The sequence below is a fragment of the Triticum aestivum genome, chromosome 7B (genome assembly GCF_018294505.1).
Source record: "Triticum aestivum cultivar Chinese Spring chromosome 7B, IWGSC CS RefSeq v2.1, whole genome shotgun sequence".
Lineage (NCBI taxonomy): Eukaryota > Viridiplantae > Streptophyta > Magnoliopsida > Poales > Poaceae > Triticum > Triticum aestivum.
Window position 1 is genome coordinate 526,698,742 of NC_057813.1, and position 17,453 is coordinate 526,716,194.

Genomic DNA, 17,453 nt, shown 5'->3' on the forward strand with positions numbered 1-17,453 from the left:
ACAAATTCTAGTGAATTGTGCTATCCAATTTTACCATGCAATATGTTGCTCTAGTGTATATGTTCTATATGTCGTGCAGTGTGGTGCTCACTTATTAACTATTTGGTTAATTAGTTGTCGTCTCCAGTTACTGTTTGGTTCAATTCTGCAAATGTGATGTTCAATTCTTCAGGCTGCAATTTTGTATTGTCTTTCATGTGAGAAATAAATTGAATTTATCTTTACAAAATACATGAGAAACAAATACAATTGCTATATTTCCAATTTGTCAAGCATGCTTGGTTTGGTTATAAATTGTGCAATGTGGTGCTCAGTTAATGTTTGGTTCATTTGTGTTGTGGTGTTTAGTTAATTGTTTGGTTCAATTCTGCAATGCGATGTTCAATAGTTATGGGTGCATTCTGTTATTGTATACCATGTGAGAAGTAAATCAAATTTGGTTGTACTAAATACATGAGAAACAAATACAATTGCCATATTTCCAAGTTAATAAGCATGCTTGGTTTGGTTAACTATCTCATCTTCTATTAGGAGTATGTTATATTGTGCAATGTGGTGCTCAGTTAATGTTTGGTTCATTTGTTGTGGTGTTTAGTTAATTGCTTGGTTCATTCTGCAATGCGATGTCCAATTGTCATGGGTAGAATTTTGTATTGTTGTGCATGTGAGTAACAAATCGAATTTGGCTGCACTTAATACATGAGAAACATATACAAGTGATATATTTCCTAGTTCTTAATCATGCTTGGTCTGGATAAATGGGTTTTCCATGTGGCTTGAATTAATCTGATGAATATGCAATGTGCTTATTTTTCATCAACATATTTTACTGATAGCATGCGAACCCTTACTTAACCTAATGACTAACTACCTTATATGTGTTGCAGGGAAACAATGGGAAGCACTGAGGTTTACAATCGAGGTTAGCACGTGCATGGTCCGTTGTCTAATAGCACATTATTGTGCAATTGCAGGAACCATTCTAATATTTAGGTTTTTAACAATTTGGTCTTGCACATGTAGGTCCTACTGTCAGAGGTTTTGACCCACTGTTCGACCCTTTTTGCATATGGGGAATGAGTTGCCCATGAATATCAATCAAGTCAAGAAACTCAGAAGATTGTTAGGATAAAGAAATTAGCGACAAAAAACAACAAGACCTTTCTCTACACAATGAAGAAGACATCAGTTCACTACAAGATGGTACTAACTATTATACCTTGCCTTTTGTTATTCCTTTGCCCAATTTCCAATATAGGGAAGATATTTATGCACATCCTTGTTTTCAGGCCTTTCCAAAGCAGTTCACTAATGATTACCTCTCAAACCACCTCTATGGTCAGGAGGCGAGGAAGGTTTTCATACAACACCCATGGTTCAATATTGAAGTGTTCCTGAAGAGGACGAAGGATGGACGGTCAATCATCCATAGGCACTGGCCTAAAGTTGCAAAGACCTTCAACATGAATGAAGGCTCAATATTCGCCTTAATCTTTAGTAGTTTTCTCGATGAGATGCATCTGTCTATGTACCGTCTATGATGCTAATTCCGAAAGGTTCTAGATGTTGCATGTGAAACTTGGTGCTGGTGCAGTTGTGTAATGGGGTAGCTGAGTGCTGAAGCTATATCTCTGATGTATTTCAATTATGAAATCCTACTTCCTTAATATGGAAATGAAATATATTATGTGCTTAATATGAATGTCAATTAGATTAATAAAAGGATTATTAATAATAGGGCAATTAGCCTTCTAATGGTGAATTAGCCTGCTAATTGGGTTTTGCTATTGCAAACGGTTATTGAGAATATACCATGGGCGATGACCTCAGGCAATGCACACGATTTTTAGGAATAAACCGTGTTGGATCAATGAACAATCACACACGGGATTCTCTTGAAAATTGTTTGCGTTAGGCCACCTTGCGCAAACGTTTACCACATAAAAACTGTGTGTGATGGACAACCTTTGCCACACAATTTCTTCTACGCACCATGTGTGATGCATTCAATAACGCAAATGATAAAATTGTTAATATCGTGTGCAATGGCAACACTATCACAAACAATTTAACGGGGAAAACTATGTGTGATGTACCTACGAACGGAAACATTTTCCTTGGAGCGACTGTGTCTGTGTGGGATGTATATACGTACGGAAACGTTTAGTGGGGACTGACTGTGTGGGATGTACTTACGACCAGAAACGATTTCGCCTGTATAATTGTATTTTTAGCACCACTATACGTATAACCGTATTTGATCGCTCGCCGGTCGCACACGACCTCATTTTGCCGAGCGTGTGTGCTAGAAGGGCATATCCCTGACGGTTTCTGGGAAGTGTGGGAAGGACCCCTCTATCGCAGTTACTCACTAGGTGACGGTTCAGCATGCCGTCACGGAAAGGGGTTAAAAACCATTTGTATAGCACCTCGATGTACCAGTATCGTGGACACATTACATAATCACATCTTGGAACCTGTTGGCTTCCATTTTTGAAAGAAACTTCAGGCCCATCCCAGTTAAGGAGATAGGTCTGAAGTCTCCCACTTCCTCAGGTGAAAGTTTTTTAGGCACAAGAGTGATGTATGAGCCATTAATATTTTCCAGCATAGTAGAACCATCATAAAAATCCTGGGCCAACTCATAAAAATCTTTGGAAATTATATGCCAGCACTTCTTGAATAACAGACCATTGAAACCATCATTTCCTGGAGCTTTATCCACTGGCATGTGCTTCACAACATTGTCCATTTCTTCCTTCTCAAAGGGCTTGGTGAGAACATCAAGGCCCACCACAGGAGTGATAAGAGCAGAGAGGTCAAATCCCATCACAATTCCTCTTGAAGTACCCATTCTATTTTTAAAACAATTCAAAATCACTCCCTCCATTTGAGAGTGTTCAGTTATCACTGTACCATCAGATAATTCCAGACTTGCAATGGAATTCCTCATGTGCCTTTTAGTGGCCATGGCATGAAAAAACTCTGTATTTTCTCCCCCACTTTAATGTACCTAATAGTACACCTTTTCTTCCAATAAAGGAATTGGAGATGAAGCAATTTTTCCACATGTGCCTTAACAATTCTTCTGAAATTAAACTCCTGTATGAACAGAGGCCTACACTCTTCAAGCTCATCCAAAAGCAGAATTACATGATTGCATTTAGAAACCAAGGTTTTGAATTTTGAAACATTCATTTTCCACCTATTTAGGCTCATTCTCAAAGACTTAAACTTATCTGCAATCCTAGCAGTAATGTGGCCCTTCGAGGAGGGTTTTTGCCAAGATAACTCCACACAGTCCATGAAACCCTCCAACTCTAACCAATAATTCTCAAACCTAAAGAGATTTGATTTTGGGATGGAAGCTTTAATGGTAACTACAAATGGGACATGGTCTGATGCAGTTCTAGCTAGAGGTAGCACCTCAGTCATAGGATAGTCAGATATCCAGTCACAGATGTGAAAAACCAGTCTAGTTGCTCAAGAAGAGGTGTATCTTGCATGTTTGACCAGGTAAAAGATCTACCTTTTATGGGTAACTCCAAAAGGTCCAAGTGCCCAATTATCTCATTGAAGATGAACATATCATTCAAATCACCACCAGGTAAGTTTCTATTATCCAGGGACCTTATAAAATCAAAATCCCCTAACAGTAGCCAATTTTCTTCCACGTGAATATGCAAATTATAGAGCCAATTGACAAAATTGTCTCTGGCTTCACCCTGGAAAGGCCCATACACAACAACCAGTGTCCATTTTTCATTATTCTGCCTGGAAACAAACTCAATCACCACAACAAATTATTGAACTTCTAATAAAGTCTCAACAAAAACAGAGAAATAATTCCAAACCACAAGTATTCCACCAGAAGCACCCAAAGAAGGGGAGTAGGCAAAACAATCAAACCTCTTGGGGCAGAAACTTTTAATTGTTCTAGAATCAAAGGAGATGCATTTAGTTTCTTGTAAGCAAGCTATAACATATTGGCTTTCATCAATTTTCAGTCTAACAACCCTCTGCCTAGTCTTAGAATTTAAGCCCCTGGCATTCCAACACAGAACATTCCAGATTCTACAAGAATTACTCATATAAAAAGATCATTATAAAGTCCACAAACCACATGACACACAATGTCATATGACCAAAAACCACAGATAAGTCTGACCCAACATTATTACATGATAGTTTTCCATAACATAAAGGCCATATGCAGGGAAGATAAAAAGCACATTTAGGGGCTTGCCAGACCCAACAGGACATGACCACACTATTCATTAGAGGTAGTGTTTCCAGCATTGAGAGGATCCACCATAAGTGCATCCACTGTTAGAAGATTTGCATCAATTTCTAGCTCCTTCCCTATTGCCTGCAGACGACTGACTGGAGTTGCTGGAGGAATATCTGCATGTGCAGGGTCATCTGGCATCTCAGCAGTGAGAGGCTTGGCCTTGGGCTTTTTTCTCTTGGGTTGTAGGGCTAGCTCCTGGAAGGTGGGCTTAAACCAATCACGCTAAACTGAGCTTCTAGTGCATCTTCTAATAGAAGTTTCCACAAGAGGAGTTGGCGGCAAAGTCTTGGGGGCTTCCTTGCTTTCTTGCTCACAATAGGAGTGGAGACAGCCTCAACAGTTGCTTCCTTCTCAACATCCTCAGAAAAAAGAGCTCTAGCAACAGGCCTTGCAGGTTCCTACTCCTTCCATGTCAGCAGAGGAAGATTATCCTTTCTGAAAGCTAAGTCCCAATTCCTCTTGGGTAAAATCACATGAGATACAAGCTGAAACAGTAGGGGCTTTGGTACTTGAAAGACAGTAGGTGCATCCAATAAATTTTCAAAAGACCTCCTCCAAACCATCTCAGGAGGCAAAGGTGGCCCAAAAGGTACAACAACGGTTGTTATCTCCATAGCTGGTAAGTTGATCACAGGAGGCTGGTATACTATAATTGCCCAATTGTCGGCTTCCACTCTGCCTGCACATCTAGCGTAGGAGCATCTTGATTTTCAGATTGATCCTCGTCAATGGGAATAACTGGAGCTGTGGGCACATGTTCCTGGGTTTCAGAACCAGGCTGAGCAGAGAGATCCACCACCATTGATTCCTGGTCTTGGACTGCGGGCTAATCATCAGGCTCATTCTAGTTGCCCCAATTGTCAGCTTCCACTTTGTTATGTGCAGGTTCTGGAGGGGAGGTGGTACATCATGCAAACCCATGGCAGGATATGGTGGCAATATAAAAGGGGGCATCTCTGGGAAGGGCACACCAGGAACTGGATGAGGATTGCCATTGATGGGCATCCAGTCCTCATCCCGAGACATTTGCTCAGCAAAGTTGGCACCAAGAATATATAGTGGCGCTGTCCATGACACTCAAGCCCCTCCCCAAGCAGCAAAATCCATGAACACACCATCCCTCGGCACAAGAATATCCTCCGGAAAGGAGGCAAAAACCAAAGATCGAACCAAATATGGGTCCTCACTATTCCAGTGGTGAAATTTGCCAAAAGTGTTCACAGCAGCCCTGATGCATTCGATGTTGCGAAGATCAAGAGGGATACCCAAGAACATGACCAAACCCTGACGAAAACCCTGAGCACCACAAAAAGCCTCTCCCTCATCATGCTTCATGAAACAAACAAAGCGATCATTGCCAAGATGTTGGGGTGGCAGCTAGAATAGCGAGAACCGGACCGCAGCATCTCTAAGTTCAAAAATACCAACAGAACAGATCCATGGCTTCGCATGCCTCACAAAATCCGCATGTGCTTGAACCCATTGAACCACTTCTTCTCTAGCAGCACCAATCTGGTCAGGTGGAGGAATAGGCATTACCTCAGCAAGCATGAACTCTTCATGGCGACGCACAATCGGGGTATGTGGCGTCACAAAGGTCCGAGGCACACGAGCTTCCCCGCCATCGATGATGTGATGGCCAGCTGGCACATATAGCATCGGATCAAGGTGGAAGTTAGCCATCGGAGTAGAGCACACAGGGCTCTCCGCAGACGATGAGCACTCCAGTGGTGGTGGCGTTGCAGGCAGCGCAGTTGATGGTGTCTTGGGACCAGGGATGATGGAACTAGTCAAAGGAGTAAATGTGGAAGTGCAAGGGAGGTCCAAGTTTGGTAAAAGTTGTGTCAGAGAGATATTCCCGCTGTGAGCCGAGCGATCCTCGAAAGTTGCAACGTTACCGGGTTTTGGTTGCCAAACCAAACCCAAAATCTGTGCAAACTGGCTACAATCTTTTTTGATATGCCCGACCCGCAAGCAAGAATTACACCAAAGCTTGGATGTGCATGCTGAGGCAAAATGACCCTTTCTTAAGCACTTTTGACACATATGAATTTCCTCAACCATTTCAGATACCAAATTATCAAAATTATCCTGGGCTTGCTGAGAAGACAACAAATCAAGAGGCCCAATAGGGTTCATCGGCTCGACCCGGTCCGTGGCACGTACAACTGAAGGCCCAACATGGGCTGGCACGTCCACATTCAAAGAACCGAGATTCCCGCCCGAGGAAGACGACGCCCGATCAGCCGGTACAATCAGATCTTGAACCGTACCAAACGATATCGATGGCCTCGCCGACATCCACCGGAGATCAGCCGGCGGCGTGGGATGAATGACTACCCTCTCATGCCTAGGGATCGAATAACCCGCGTCTTTGGCAGTTTGAATGCAGTTCTGGGTGGCCGGATAACGATAACCACGACAAGCCGGATAGTTTTGGAAGATTGCAAATGATAGCTTCTTGCCAATAGAACGAGTAGATCTTACCGAAGACTTTGATGGCTTGGAGTGCATATCCAACAAACCAAGGGCAACACGTCTTTTTGAGGGGCTTACAATGATCCATTCAGCATCACATTCCAATTTCCAAAGCTTAAACTCACGACCCCAATTTGGGCCACCATTACCCCAAAGATGAAAGTAACATTTCAAACGATAACATGAAAAGGATCTAAGACTGAGAATAATCATAGCTACTGCCTTGCGAGACACTTGAAAACCAAATACCTTATCCTTGATCAAGAATACCAAGCGCCGCCGCCACTGAATCCTCACTTAGGCGAAAGTCATGACGTCCAAAAGAGACCACCATGGTAAAGAAACCCGTGTCATCCATGGGGTGCACCGAGAAACCAGTAGATCGAAAAACCTTATCTGCAAAAACCAAACCCTTGGAGAAGTCCAAGCCAAGGGTAGATCCATCAGTGGAACCCATGGGAGATGGGTATGGGCGTGTGGTCCCAAGACGCCGAAGAGATCTATTGGTGAGAAACTAGAATTTGGTGGCTAGAGGAGCAGATCGCCGAAGGTGGTGGAGATCGCCGGGGTGGGGGTGGGAGAGAGCCATTGAGGTACCTACCCATTCTTTTTCCCTATTTCTTGCTCCCTCCGTAGTGATCTAAACGCTCTTATATTTCTTTACAGAGGGAGTACTATTTTGTTTTTTTCATTTTCTTATTCTTTTTATTTTTAAATTTTATATTATTATATTTTTATATATTATTGAAAAGTACATGAGCATTTTATATGAATCAACAGTTTTTAAAACTATATGGGTGTTTTTAGAAAACACATGAATGCCTTTTCAAAATTAGACATACATTTTCTAAATGCATGAAAACTTTTTAAAAAATACATGAATATTTTTGCACAATTCCTTAACACTTTTTATATTACATGTATATGAAACTTTTTAAAAAATGTTAGTGGCACCATCATGTATTGTTGAGCTACACCAAAATGATTATAACAGTGTGTTTGGCTCGAGTAGAAATTCCCATCGCCGAATATGTGGCTAACCGAAACTTGGATCAATGTTTTGCGTGTCCATGATTTGGCAAAAGGGGTCTTGCCCTCTTTTCCAAAGAAAAAATGATTTGACAAATGTTGGCAAAAATGAAACAACAAGTTTGTATGTTCATGTCAAAGTTTTGACAACAATCGAAACAAAGAACAAAATTTGGCTATCACATTATTTTTAGATTTCACTACAAATTAAATGCCAGAGTTTTTAGCACATCCGAGATGGCAAATTATGTTTCCGCGAGGATGGCAATTTTATTTATCAAGCATGGAAATCCTTGTTATGTTTAGTTTTTTGCCAAGACTTGCCATGCTTGTTAAAGAAAATTGTCATCCTCGCTACAACAGTTTGTAATAAAAAAAGTTCATTTTGTCATGCTTAAAACACTGACATCAGATTTCTTAACATTTTTTTGGTACTGTGGCTTCTAGACACGAAACATACTCTATACTCCGTGGGTGTAGCCTTATCCAAACCCCATGCTTCACTTTCCTATCCACACCATCAATGTTTATCGGGCCAACATACTTTTGGCACCTCTGTTCAGTCGCCAAGGTTGATCTTACAACTGCAAATACCGGCAATATATGCATGTAGATTTCGAGCTCCACTTGGCCACTGCCTTTGCCGTCTTGGTATCTCTGGAGGCATGTCTATAGACTGCATTAACTCAAGAACATGCAGGCAACTAATCACCTGTCAGGATGAAAAATACTTGCAGTACTTAGGACATCTTCACCTTTCATCCGGACAGTATGGTTCAAACGTATTTTGTCATTCAACGAGGGTCTGTATCCGTCCGTGAAGCGTTTCGAACGTTCCTCTTCTTTTTGCAATCCAAAAGCAAACCAGGGGTGGGGGCTGGGGCCCTTTGTGGGAGTCCGGACCGCTGCCATGCATGCGTTCGACAATCCTGGTCCACCCTAAAATCCTCTCCCTCGCCCGCGCCATTTCCCACCAGAGCCAGCACCGCATTCATGCCGGCCTAGAGTGGACGCGATCACTCGAGCCGGCATTGAAGCGGCACGCCAGCCCACCGCACGCCCACTGCACATGCCTTCTCTTCGCATTAAACCGGCATTCGTCTGTCCGCCTACCTCCATTAAACCAGCGCGTGTGTTGAGGAACCTACTCCGGTGCCTCGAGCGTACACATTCGTCTCTGTGGTGGCCGATATTAAACACCGATATTAAACACCTCTCGGGTTGGCGCCTCACATCCGGCCGCTATTTAAACGTGGTCAGTCGCCGGGCTCCGCCATGCCATCCGGCTGCAAAGCCCAGTGGGATGGCCTCTCCAACAAGCAGAAGAAGAAGCTCTCTAGCGGTGCAGTCGGCTAGGTGGCCTAGCGAGCCAGCCGGATGCAGGCTGGCTTGCCAGCAAGCTCTCCGGAGCCGGCGCCACCGTCACCACCATTGCCAGGACGTCCTCGCCTGTCCAGGTTGGCCAATGCCATCTTCCGGCAAATCCGTCGTGAGCGATGGCAACAACGCGTCCGGCAGGCGGAGAAAGAAGCCATGTTCACGGAGGTTGATGTGGCGGCGAAGGAATTTGACGGAGGCACCGAAGACGACGTTGCCAACTCCACGCCGACCACGCCTGCCGCCGCTGCCGATAGCGAGAAATAGTAGACCATGGGAGGCCGTCGCCGCTTTGGTCCCATGAAGGCCACCACCACAGTCTTGCTAGCCTACATGGGCGGTGACTTGCCCGCTTTGCGGGGCGTAGTCCACGGTGACCGTCTTCTCCCGCCCCATAAACTAACTGTGATTCATGCCTCACCGAAGCGGAGTTTACTCTCCTCCTTCCCAAAGCATATCCCTCCAGGTCTCATGGCGGTCCGCAACTTGCTGTCGATCATGGGGTAGATATGTCGTGGAAATGGGGCTCCGCCGCGGGTGGCGGTAGACTAGTTAGAATAGCCTAGTATAGTCCGCTATAGTTTAGTTGAAATATGTTCGAATTGTAAATATTTTCGTCCGGTTTAGATGAAAATCGCCCGATTTGCATGTAATTTGCCTAATTTATTGAAATTCGCTTTGAAATGTATGCGGCTGTAATTGAATGGCCGGCTCCCGCATCAGTGTGCGCGGACTGATTTCCGCTGTTCCGCGGACAGATGCGGTGTCCATGTAATAATCCGACAGCAGGACGTTGGTGTAAACAACCTCTCGTGTTTTGCTGACGATAATGTACGGCCTTAAGCAATTCTTACTCGATCGTGTGCTGTGCTACGGCTCGTACTGTCTCTGTCACATTCGCCCTCCATCTCCATCCAAGTCACGCGACACTGACGGCACGGCTAGCTTCCTCCGATGCGTCGTCGTGTACACACACCAAAAACCTTCGATATATCTGCACATCATTCATCTACGGCGTCGTTCTCCACCGTTGGCTCCTCAGCCCAAATAGGAGTGTCCTCTGATGCGATATTTATGTTGCTGTACCACATTAACAACAGTATCAGTCTCAGATCTGTTCTGCAAGCAAGTCCATTGGACGGCAGGCGGTGTGCAGTCGTACAGATACATTTTGCACCGAGTTTCCTGCCGTGGAAACATGAATTTTTTTGCACTATGTTCAATTAATTTCCTCCCCATCTTTCTTCGCGCCCATGCTTATATTTCCCGTTGGAAAATCAGTTATCCTAAAAGGTAAGGGCAACGCTGGGTTTCGATCCCAACTTGGATGGTGCTATCTTTTCGCATGGAATTTGTGCCAGCCCGGATTGACTTGACCGTCATCGGCTGCACCTTTTCTCGTAACGGAGTCTGGTATCCATGCAGTGCCTCCAAGCAACACTCCACGGCTACGTACGTATAGCTCGCGTTAAATACTTTGAGCATGGCATCGACTGCCTATAAATACGAAGCCGCGGTACACTTCTTAGCCATCAGTCGATCAGCCAGTCAGCCAATCACTCAGTCAACCGGAGAAGAAGAGTGACCTGTGCTGTGAGATCGACACTAGCGTAGCGTACGCGATGCGGAATAACGGCAACCACCTGTGCTGCTTCTCTCTGCTGCTGCTGCTGCTTCTCGCCGGGTTGGCGTCCGGCCATCAAGTCCTCTTTCAGGTACGCATGCTCATGGTTCCCTTTTGATTCATGTATTTAAGGAGCTTAATTAACTGTGGGAGCTTAATGGATGTTTGTTCATGGCATAATCTTGTTGCAGGGGTTCAACTGGGAGTCGTGGAAGCAGAGCGGCGGGTGGTACAACATGATGATGGGCAAGGTCGACGACGTCGCCGCCGCCGGAGTCACGCACGTCTGGCTGCCGCCTCCCTCGCACTCCGTCTCCACCCAAGGTCCTCCTCCTCCGGTCTCTCCCTCCCTCTTCCCACTAAATCATTCGTGTCTCAACATCTAGAGGCAACCAAAAAGAAAGGGAAGGAATCATAGAGGCGTGGCGTGGACAACATGCTAAGTTTGAATGCGATTGCAAAAGATATTTATACTAGTGACGAGACAGTAAACCGATCGACTTGGTGCAGGTTACATGCCTGGTCGGCTGTACGACATCGACGCATCCAAGTACGGCAACGCGGCGGAGCTCAAGTCGCTCATCGCCGCGCTCCACGGCAAGGGCGTGCAGGCGATCGCCGACATCGTCATCAACCACCGCTGCGCCGACTACAAGGACAGCCGCGGCATCTACTGCATCTTCGAGGGCGGCACCTCCGACGGCCGCCTCGACTGGGGCCCCCACATGATCTGCCGCGACGACACCACCTACTCCGACGGCACAGCCAACCTCGACACCGGCGCTGACTTCGCCGCCGCGCCCGACATCGACCATCTCAACGACCGCGTCCAGCGGGAGCTCAAGGAGTGGCTCCTCTGGCTCAAGAGCGACCTCGGCTTCGACGCGTGGCGCCTCGACTTCGCCAGGGGCTACTCGCCGGAGATGGCCAAGGTCTACATCGATGGCACGTCCCCGAGCCTCGCCGTGGCCGAGGTGTGGGACAACATGGCCAGCGGCGGCGACGGCAAGCCTAACTACGACCAGGACGCGCACCGGCAGAATCTGGTGAACTGGGTGGACAAGGTGGGCGGCGCGGCCTCGGCCGGCATGGTGTTCGACTTCACGACCAAAGGGATTCTGAACGCCGCGGTGGAGGGCGAGCTGTGGCGGCTGATCGACCCACAGGGGAAGGCCCCCGGCGTGATGGGGTGGTGGCCGGCCAAGGCCGTCACCTTCGTCGACAACCACGACACGGGCTCCACGCAGGCCATGTGGCCATTCCCCTCCGACAAGGTCATGCAGGGCTACGCGTACATCCTCACCCACCCCGGCATCCCATGCATCGTAAGCAGATGAGCCAGCTCCAGAGTTCACTCTCACTCAACTGTCACTCTTGCACACATTTCTTCAACTGTTTGTCTCGATGATTTGTAGTTCTACGACCATTTCTTCACCTGGGGGTTCAAGGACGAGATCGCGGCGCTGGTGGCGATCAGGAAGCGCAACGGCATCACGGCGACGAGTGCACTCAAGATCCTCATGCACGAAGGGGACGCCTACGTCGCCGAGATCGACGGCAAGGTGGTGGTGAAGATCGGGTCCAGGTACGACGTCGGGGCGGTGATCCCGGCAGGGTTCGTGACCTCGGCACACGGCAACGACTACGCCGTCTGGGAGAAGCCCGGGGCCGCGGCGACACTGCAGCGGAGCTGAAGTCTCCACTGACCGGAGATGATCTGATCTACATTGTCCATTCTGCTACACACACGCAGATATTGTTGTGGTTTAACTTATGTATACTTGTACCCAAAATTGATGAGCTCTACGAATGGCTCACACGAATGTAGTAAATAATTATTGAGGATATGAAGAGGTATAAGAGGCGATTGCGCCATTTGGATGCTTCAGCATATATAAATAAATGAAAAGGAAAAGACAGTTTCAGCCCAATCAAATGAACAGCCGGCATGACAGTTTTTCTGACTACTGAAAATAAGATTTCTTTAGTAATACCAAGACACTGCCATGAATCCAAATAAATCCAGCAAAGGAAGCCAAAATGGCGGCCAATTATTACTTTATTATTCTCCAAAGGATAGCCTCAAATATGCAAAAGATGAGCTCTTTTATAGTTTTGTTACATTGCATCCTACACTTTGCTGGAGGAACCAGCAGAATGAAGACCGCATTGCAAGTTGGGGAGCGGAGAGGCTCTACCAAAGAAACATGATACGAATCGAAACAGGCATACAACAGCCCGTTAGCGTTAGGCATGAGCTGGCAAACGGTGAAATCCCAGCCAGAGCCTCAGAAACCAAGCGAGGCTACTCCTACGCCGGAAGTAATAGATTACATGCCCCCACGTTTTTCTCTATTCTACTCCAGGACTTGAGAGAACAAATGCTAGGTTTTACTTGGGACGCTTGCGGTACGGGTACAGGATGTCATCCACCGTGTCTTTGACGTAAGTCCCAACTTTATTCATGTTCCTAACCACACCGCTGGCCACAAGTCCAGCATTCCTCTGAAATCTGCAGGTTCAGTTGAAAATTCGCCGTTTGTTAAAATTCGATGCAAATCCATGGACTCAATTAGAGTTTAAACCAAAAGAGCAACATACTTGGTTATGAAATCGGCTTGTGTCAGCGCAGGTTTGTGTCCATGTGCTTGAGTAGCTGCGATGTTATCAAGATGAGTGAAATTTTCTAGATCCAATGTTAATCATCACATGTTTCTCATGAAGAGCAAGTCTTATTAACCAAGGTAAAATAAGTTTAGTTTCAGGCACACTGAGATATAGACGAGCTCCAAGATTGTTCGACTCAGAATGCAGACTACTTCAGGATCCAGTTCCTCCAATCACCGCGGAGTTAATTAAAGTACCTTTTCTGATATTCTGTTTTAGGGAACATTTTCTGTATTGTCTGTCTACTGTGGTAAAATTAACTTTACGCATAAGATTTGGCAGCTTTGAATCATGCAATAACCAATGATGCAACATTAGCATATCCACTCATTTTCATTAACAGGGAGGCTATAAGTAACAGGTGAGACCGTTCATTACATTCTACAGAGAATCTGCAGTACAGGGGCTACTGAAGAAAAGTGTGACATGCTAAGCACCTCTGGCAGTGATCTAGCATAGCGTGGTAGGCTTTGCAGTTGCTATTGTAGTATTATTTTATACAGTTACATACTTCTCAGGCAATAAAATAAATATTTTCCTTACCTTCTTTTTTCATGTGAGCTGGAGCTTGTTTAGTCATGTGAGCTGGAGCTTGTTTAGTTGGAGCTCTGTCTGTCAATAGCTGCAGAAAAAGCAAAAAAGAAAAGCACTTCTTGCTTACACATAATAATTTATCCTTTGACATACACTTACAGTAAGATACTGGCCAAGCAGTTTCAGTAATAATAATAAACATATTAGGGAAAAGATCAATAATATATGTTTACTGTTATGGCATGCCAGCATTCAATCCTACTGTGATTGAGAAAAGAAGGGAAGTGGCATCAATTCATCATTGTAAACAAATAAAAGGTAATATGGATTACCATGAACACGCCAGACATTTTTTCCATATACATAATACAGAACTAGGCTTGCACGCTAAATTGCTTCTTTTATAAAAAAAATAAACTGTCATAGACTATGCCTGCTATACTAAGACGACCTATACAGTATAAACCATAAACAGACAGCATAATTCCCATGCACATTAAGTCACACTGACATACTGCTTATGTGTGAGCTGACATGTTAAGCATAATTGCAGAGCAATAAATGCTTAAGAAGAAGAAGAAATACCTCAACTCCGACACAGATAGGGAGCTCTGCATGCTTCTCTCCCTTCACTGTAGAGCTATCCTTGTCATCTAGGTATATGGAATATCCAGCACATGCATATTTGAAGTTGGAAAGGTTGCGTCCTTCTTGGATAGCTCCCAGCTCAATTTCTCCAACCATACGATCAGGAACTGGTATCCGTAGCAAGTTCAACAAAAACCAAGATAGGATAAAACAAGTCAACCCAACAGTTAAGAATTACAAAAATCAGATAAAAACAAGTCAGGATATTAAGTCAGCTATTATTACTGCTATGGTGACTGGTGAGACGATAAATCCAGTGTACAAACATTCATGATATGAAGCGGTACTTCTGCTGTTCTGCAGAGATTGTCATGAGAGATAATCTCAAAGTTATAGAATGGATCATATTTTTTTTTACTGATTTAGCATATTCAACTGATCATCGGTACAGAGTACTAATAAAATACAAGAGTTTATTGGTGAACCTAGGTTGATCAACAACATTCTGGATATAAATGGAATCGATGCCCTGACCTAATACTATGTTTCAATGAAACTGAATAAAGTATCTGCTCCTAGTCATCTTTGCAGTCACATAATGGAGACCTAATCCCATGCACTCAATTGTCCTTGTGTGGTTCCCAGAACATCAGGCACGTATAAACTCAACAGAAAATCCAGAATCTGATACGTAAGGACATAAATGCAGTGACTTTCTTGTCCTGCTCTGAAGAGTCAACAAACAAACCCAGGCGCTTATCCTTCCCACAGGTCCAGGTACTAACAGTCAATGGCAGTAGTAGAGAATAATTTTACAGCAAGCTTCCTGGGATCTGTATGATCGATAGCCTACTAGATTGATTGGTAGAATTCTTTTGTGGCACCAATGTTATGCGTCAGTATGGGATGTAATAACTTTGAATGTTTGTCAGGATGGTGCTAGGATTTGTGTTCGTCCAATTGTCTTCTTCTGGGAGGAGGGGCGGGCAGTGGGTTTTCCTCAGGCATGCCGAGCATGTCTCCCTTTCCATGTTTTCCCATTGTACGGTTGCGAACTTTGTTTGCCTCTGTTAAGCAACTAACGGAATGGGGAAACCCGGTGCGACAATACAGCTTAGTTTCCAGATAAACCTATGATGTGAACATTGCAATTTTGTCGAATTCTCCTGAAGACATGAGTTGCAATCAAGGTGCTTCCTTCCTGGTGTGTGGGAATGGGTATCCCTGTTTGCAAACAACACAGGAGCCGTAATCCCTATGCATCCCCATGGTTGGTGCGTGTGTGCATCACCGCAAAAAAACGAAATCTTGCGCAGAACAGGGAGCCCAGCGAAAGCTCAGGGGGCACAGATTACATGACTAATGGCTTAACTAGGAACAGGGGAACCCTAGCCCACTAGAGATCCTAAAGCAAAGCAGCAGGCAATCGAGGGTAAGAGAAGAGGAGAGGGCGAGGGTGGTGCGGGCGCGATTTTCGACCTTGGGGGATGCCGCGGGTGACGCCGACGCAGACGGGGCCGCGCCCTTTGGACCTGAGCACCGAAGAGTAGAAGAGGCAGCCCTTGCAAGACCTCCCCTTCACCACCCCTGCCCCTGCCACCGGAGTCGGCGCTGCCGCTGCCGCCGCCGCCGCCGCGCCCTCCCCTGCCGCAGGGACCCCCGGCGCGGCGCCGGCACCGGCGCGCTCCATATCCGCCGGTGTGGATGTGCGGCGGCGGCGAGTGGTGATCTGTGCCCCGCGTGGAGAGACTGTAGAGGGAGAGGGCTTCGCTTTCCTGGTGCCGCCGCCTCTGGCGTTTATTCAGTCGGAGCTTCTTGTGTTTGGTTTTGGATTTCGTTTTGTGCAGTCGCCAGAATGCAGTCTTATCAAGAATTTGGAGCACTCCCTCCTTTTCAGATACTCCCTTTACATATTGCTTCTATCCCAAGTCTGTTTGACCACAGTTCAAAAAAATAGATCTGTTTGACCAAAAAATTTATTCTGCATATAGGCCATAAAAAGGTCTTACATTTTGTTACGGAGATAGTATTTGGTACTTTAAATGTTGATATTTTTTCATCAAACTCAGTCGGTCAGGTGTGCCGGGTACATGTATCATATAGCATTCGTATTCAAACAAAGTTTCTAAATATGTACTCGTATCATGTACCATCCGTATGCTGGCATAAAAAGCACATCATTATATTCATATTCAAGCAAAGTTTCTAAACATATAGTTTTGGTGGCATATAACATATACTCCCTCGGTCCCATAATATAAAAACGTTTTTGACACTAGTGCAATGTTAAAAACGTTCTTATATTTTGAGACAGAGGGAGTAGTATTTAATTAGTCAAAATCAGCGACCTAAAAAACGCGCACACCCTATGTACTACCCATCTGAAGGGAGTAGCATACACATTTAGGTCACTTGGTTGCACTACCAAAAAATAGTTTCCTTTTCTAATATTTTTGTTCTTGAAAATTTCGCTATAAAGGTGTTTGGTTTGTGCTTAAGGTTGACACCTAAGGTTAGGCAAGTCTCACCATTTTAGGAGGGTTTGGTTTAAGCCGTAGGCAAACTTGGTAAAAAAAAATGTGGCAAAGTGTGGTATTGAAGGCCTAGAACCAAACAATCCCTAATTTTAACGTCAAATATTTAAGCATGGCAAATCTAACGCCCGAGTTGGCAAATAGTCTTCTTTTTTAAGCATTTTCATTCTTGGATTTGCCGTGTTTGCTTAAGAAAATTGTCATACTCACAACAATATAATTTGCCAACCCAGGTGTCAGATTTTAACATTTCTGTTCCCTTTTGCCGACTGAGAATGGAGGGAGTTTGATTTTGCACGGAATTATTGATCAAGGTATCCTGACAGCCAAA

General features: G+C 45.1%; 2 protein-coding genes across 2 annotated transcripts; one reads left to right on the forward strand and one right to left on the reverse strand.

Moving 5' to 3' along the window:
- The first annotated feature begins 10,671 nt into the window (after window positions 1–10,671).
- LOC123159470 (alpha-amylase type A isozyme) lies at window positions 10,672–12,730 on the forward strand. The gene is made up of 4 exons (XM_044577311.1): window positions 10,672–10,890; window positions 10,991–11,123; window positions 11,310–12,124; window positions 12,215–12,730. Exons 1-4 carry the CDS (start codon window positions 10,798–10,800, stop codon window positions 12,491–12,493), a joined length of 1,320 nt encoding a protein of 439 aa, XP_044433246.1. The 5' UTR covers window positions 10,672–10,797; the 3' UTR covers window positions 12,494–12,730.
- A 90-nt stretch (window positions 12,731–12,820) lies between these two features.
- On the reverse strand, window positions 12,821–16,442 carry LOC123159471 (uncharacterized). The gene is made up of 5 exons (XM_044577312.1): window positions 16,068–16,442; window positions 14,586–14,755; window positions 14,010–14,088; window positions 13,401–13,455; window positions 12,821–13,311 (listed from the first exon to the last, which is right to left on the reverse strand). The coding sequence occupies exons 1-5, from the start codon at window positions 16,276–16,278 to the stop codon at window positions 13,191–13,193; spliced, it is 636 nt and encodes a 211-aa protein (XP_044433247.1). The 5' UTR covers window positions 16,279–16,442; the 3' UTR covers window positions 12,821–13,190.
- Between the last annotated feature and the right edge of the window lie 1,011 nt (window positions 16,443–17,453).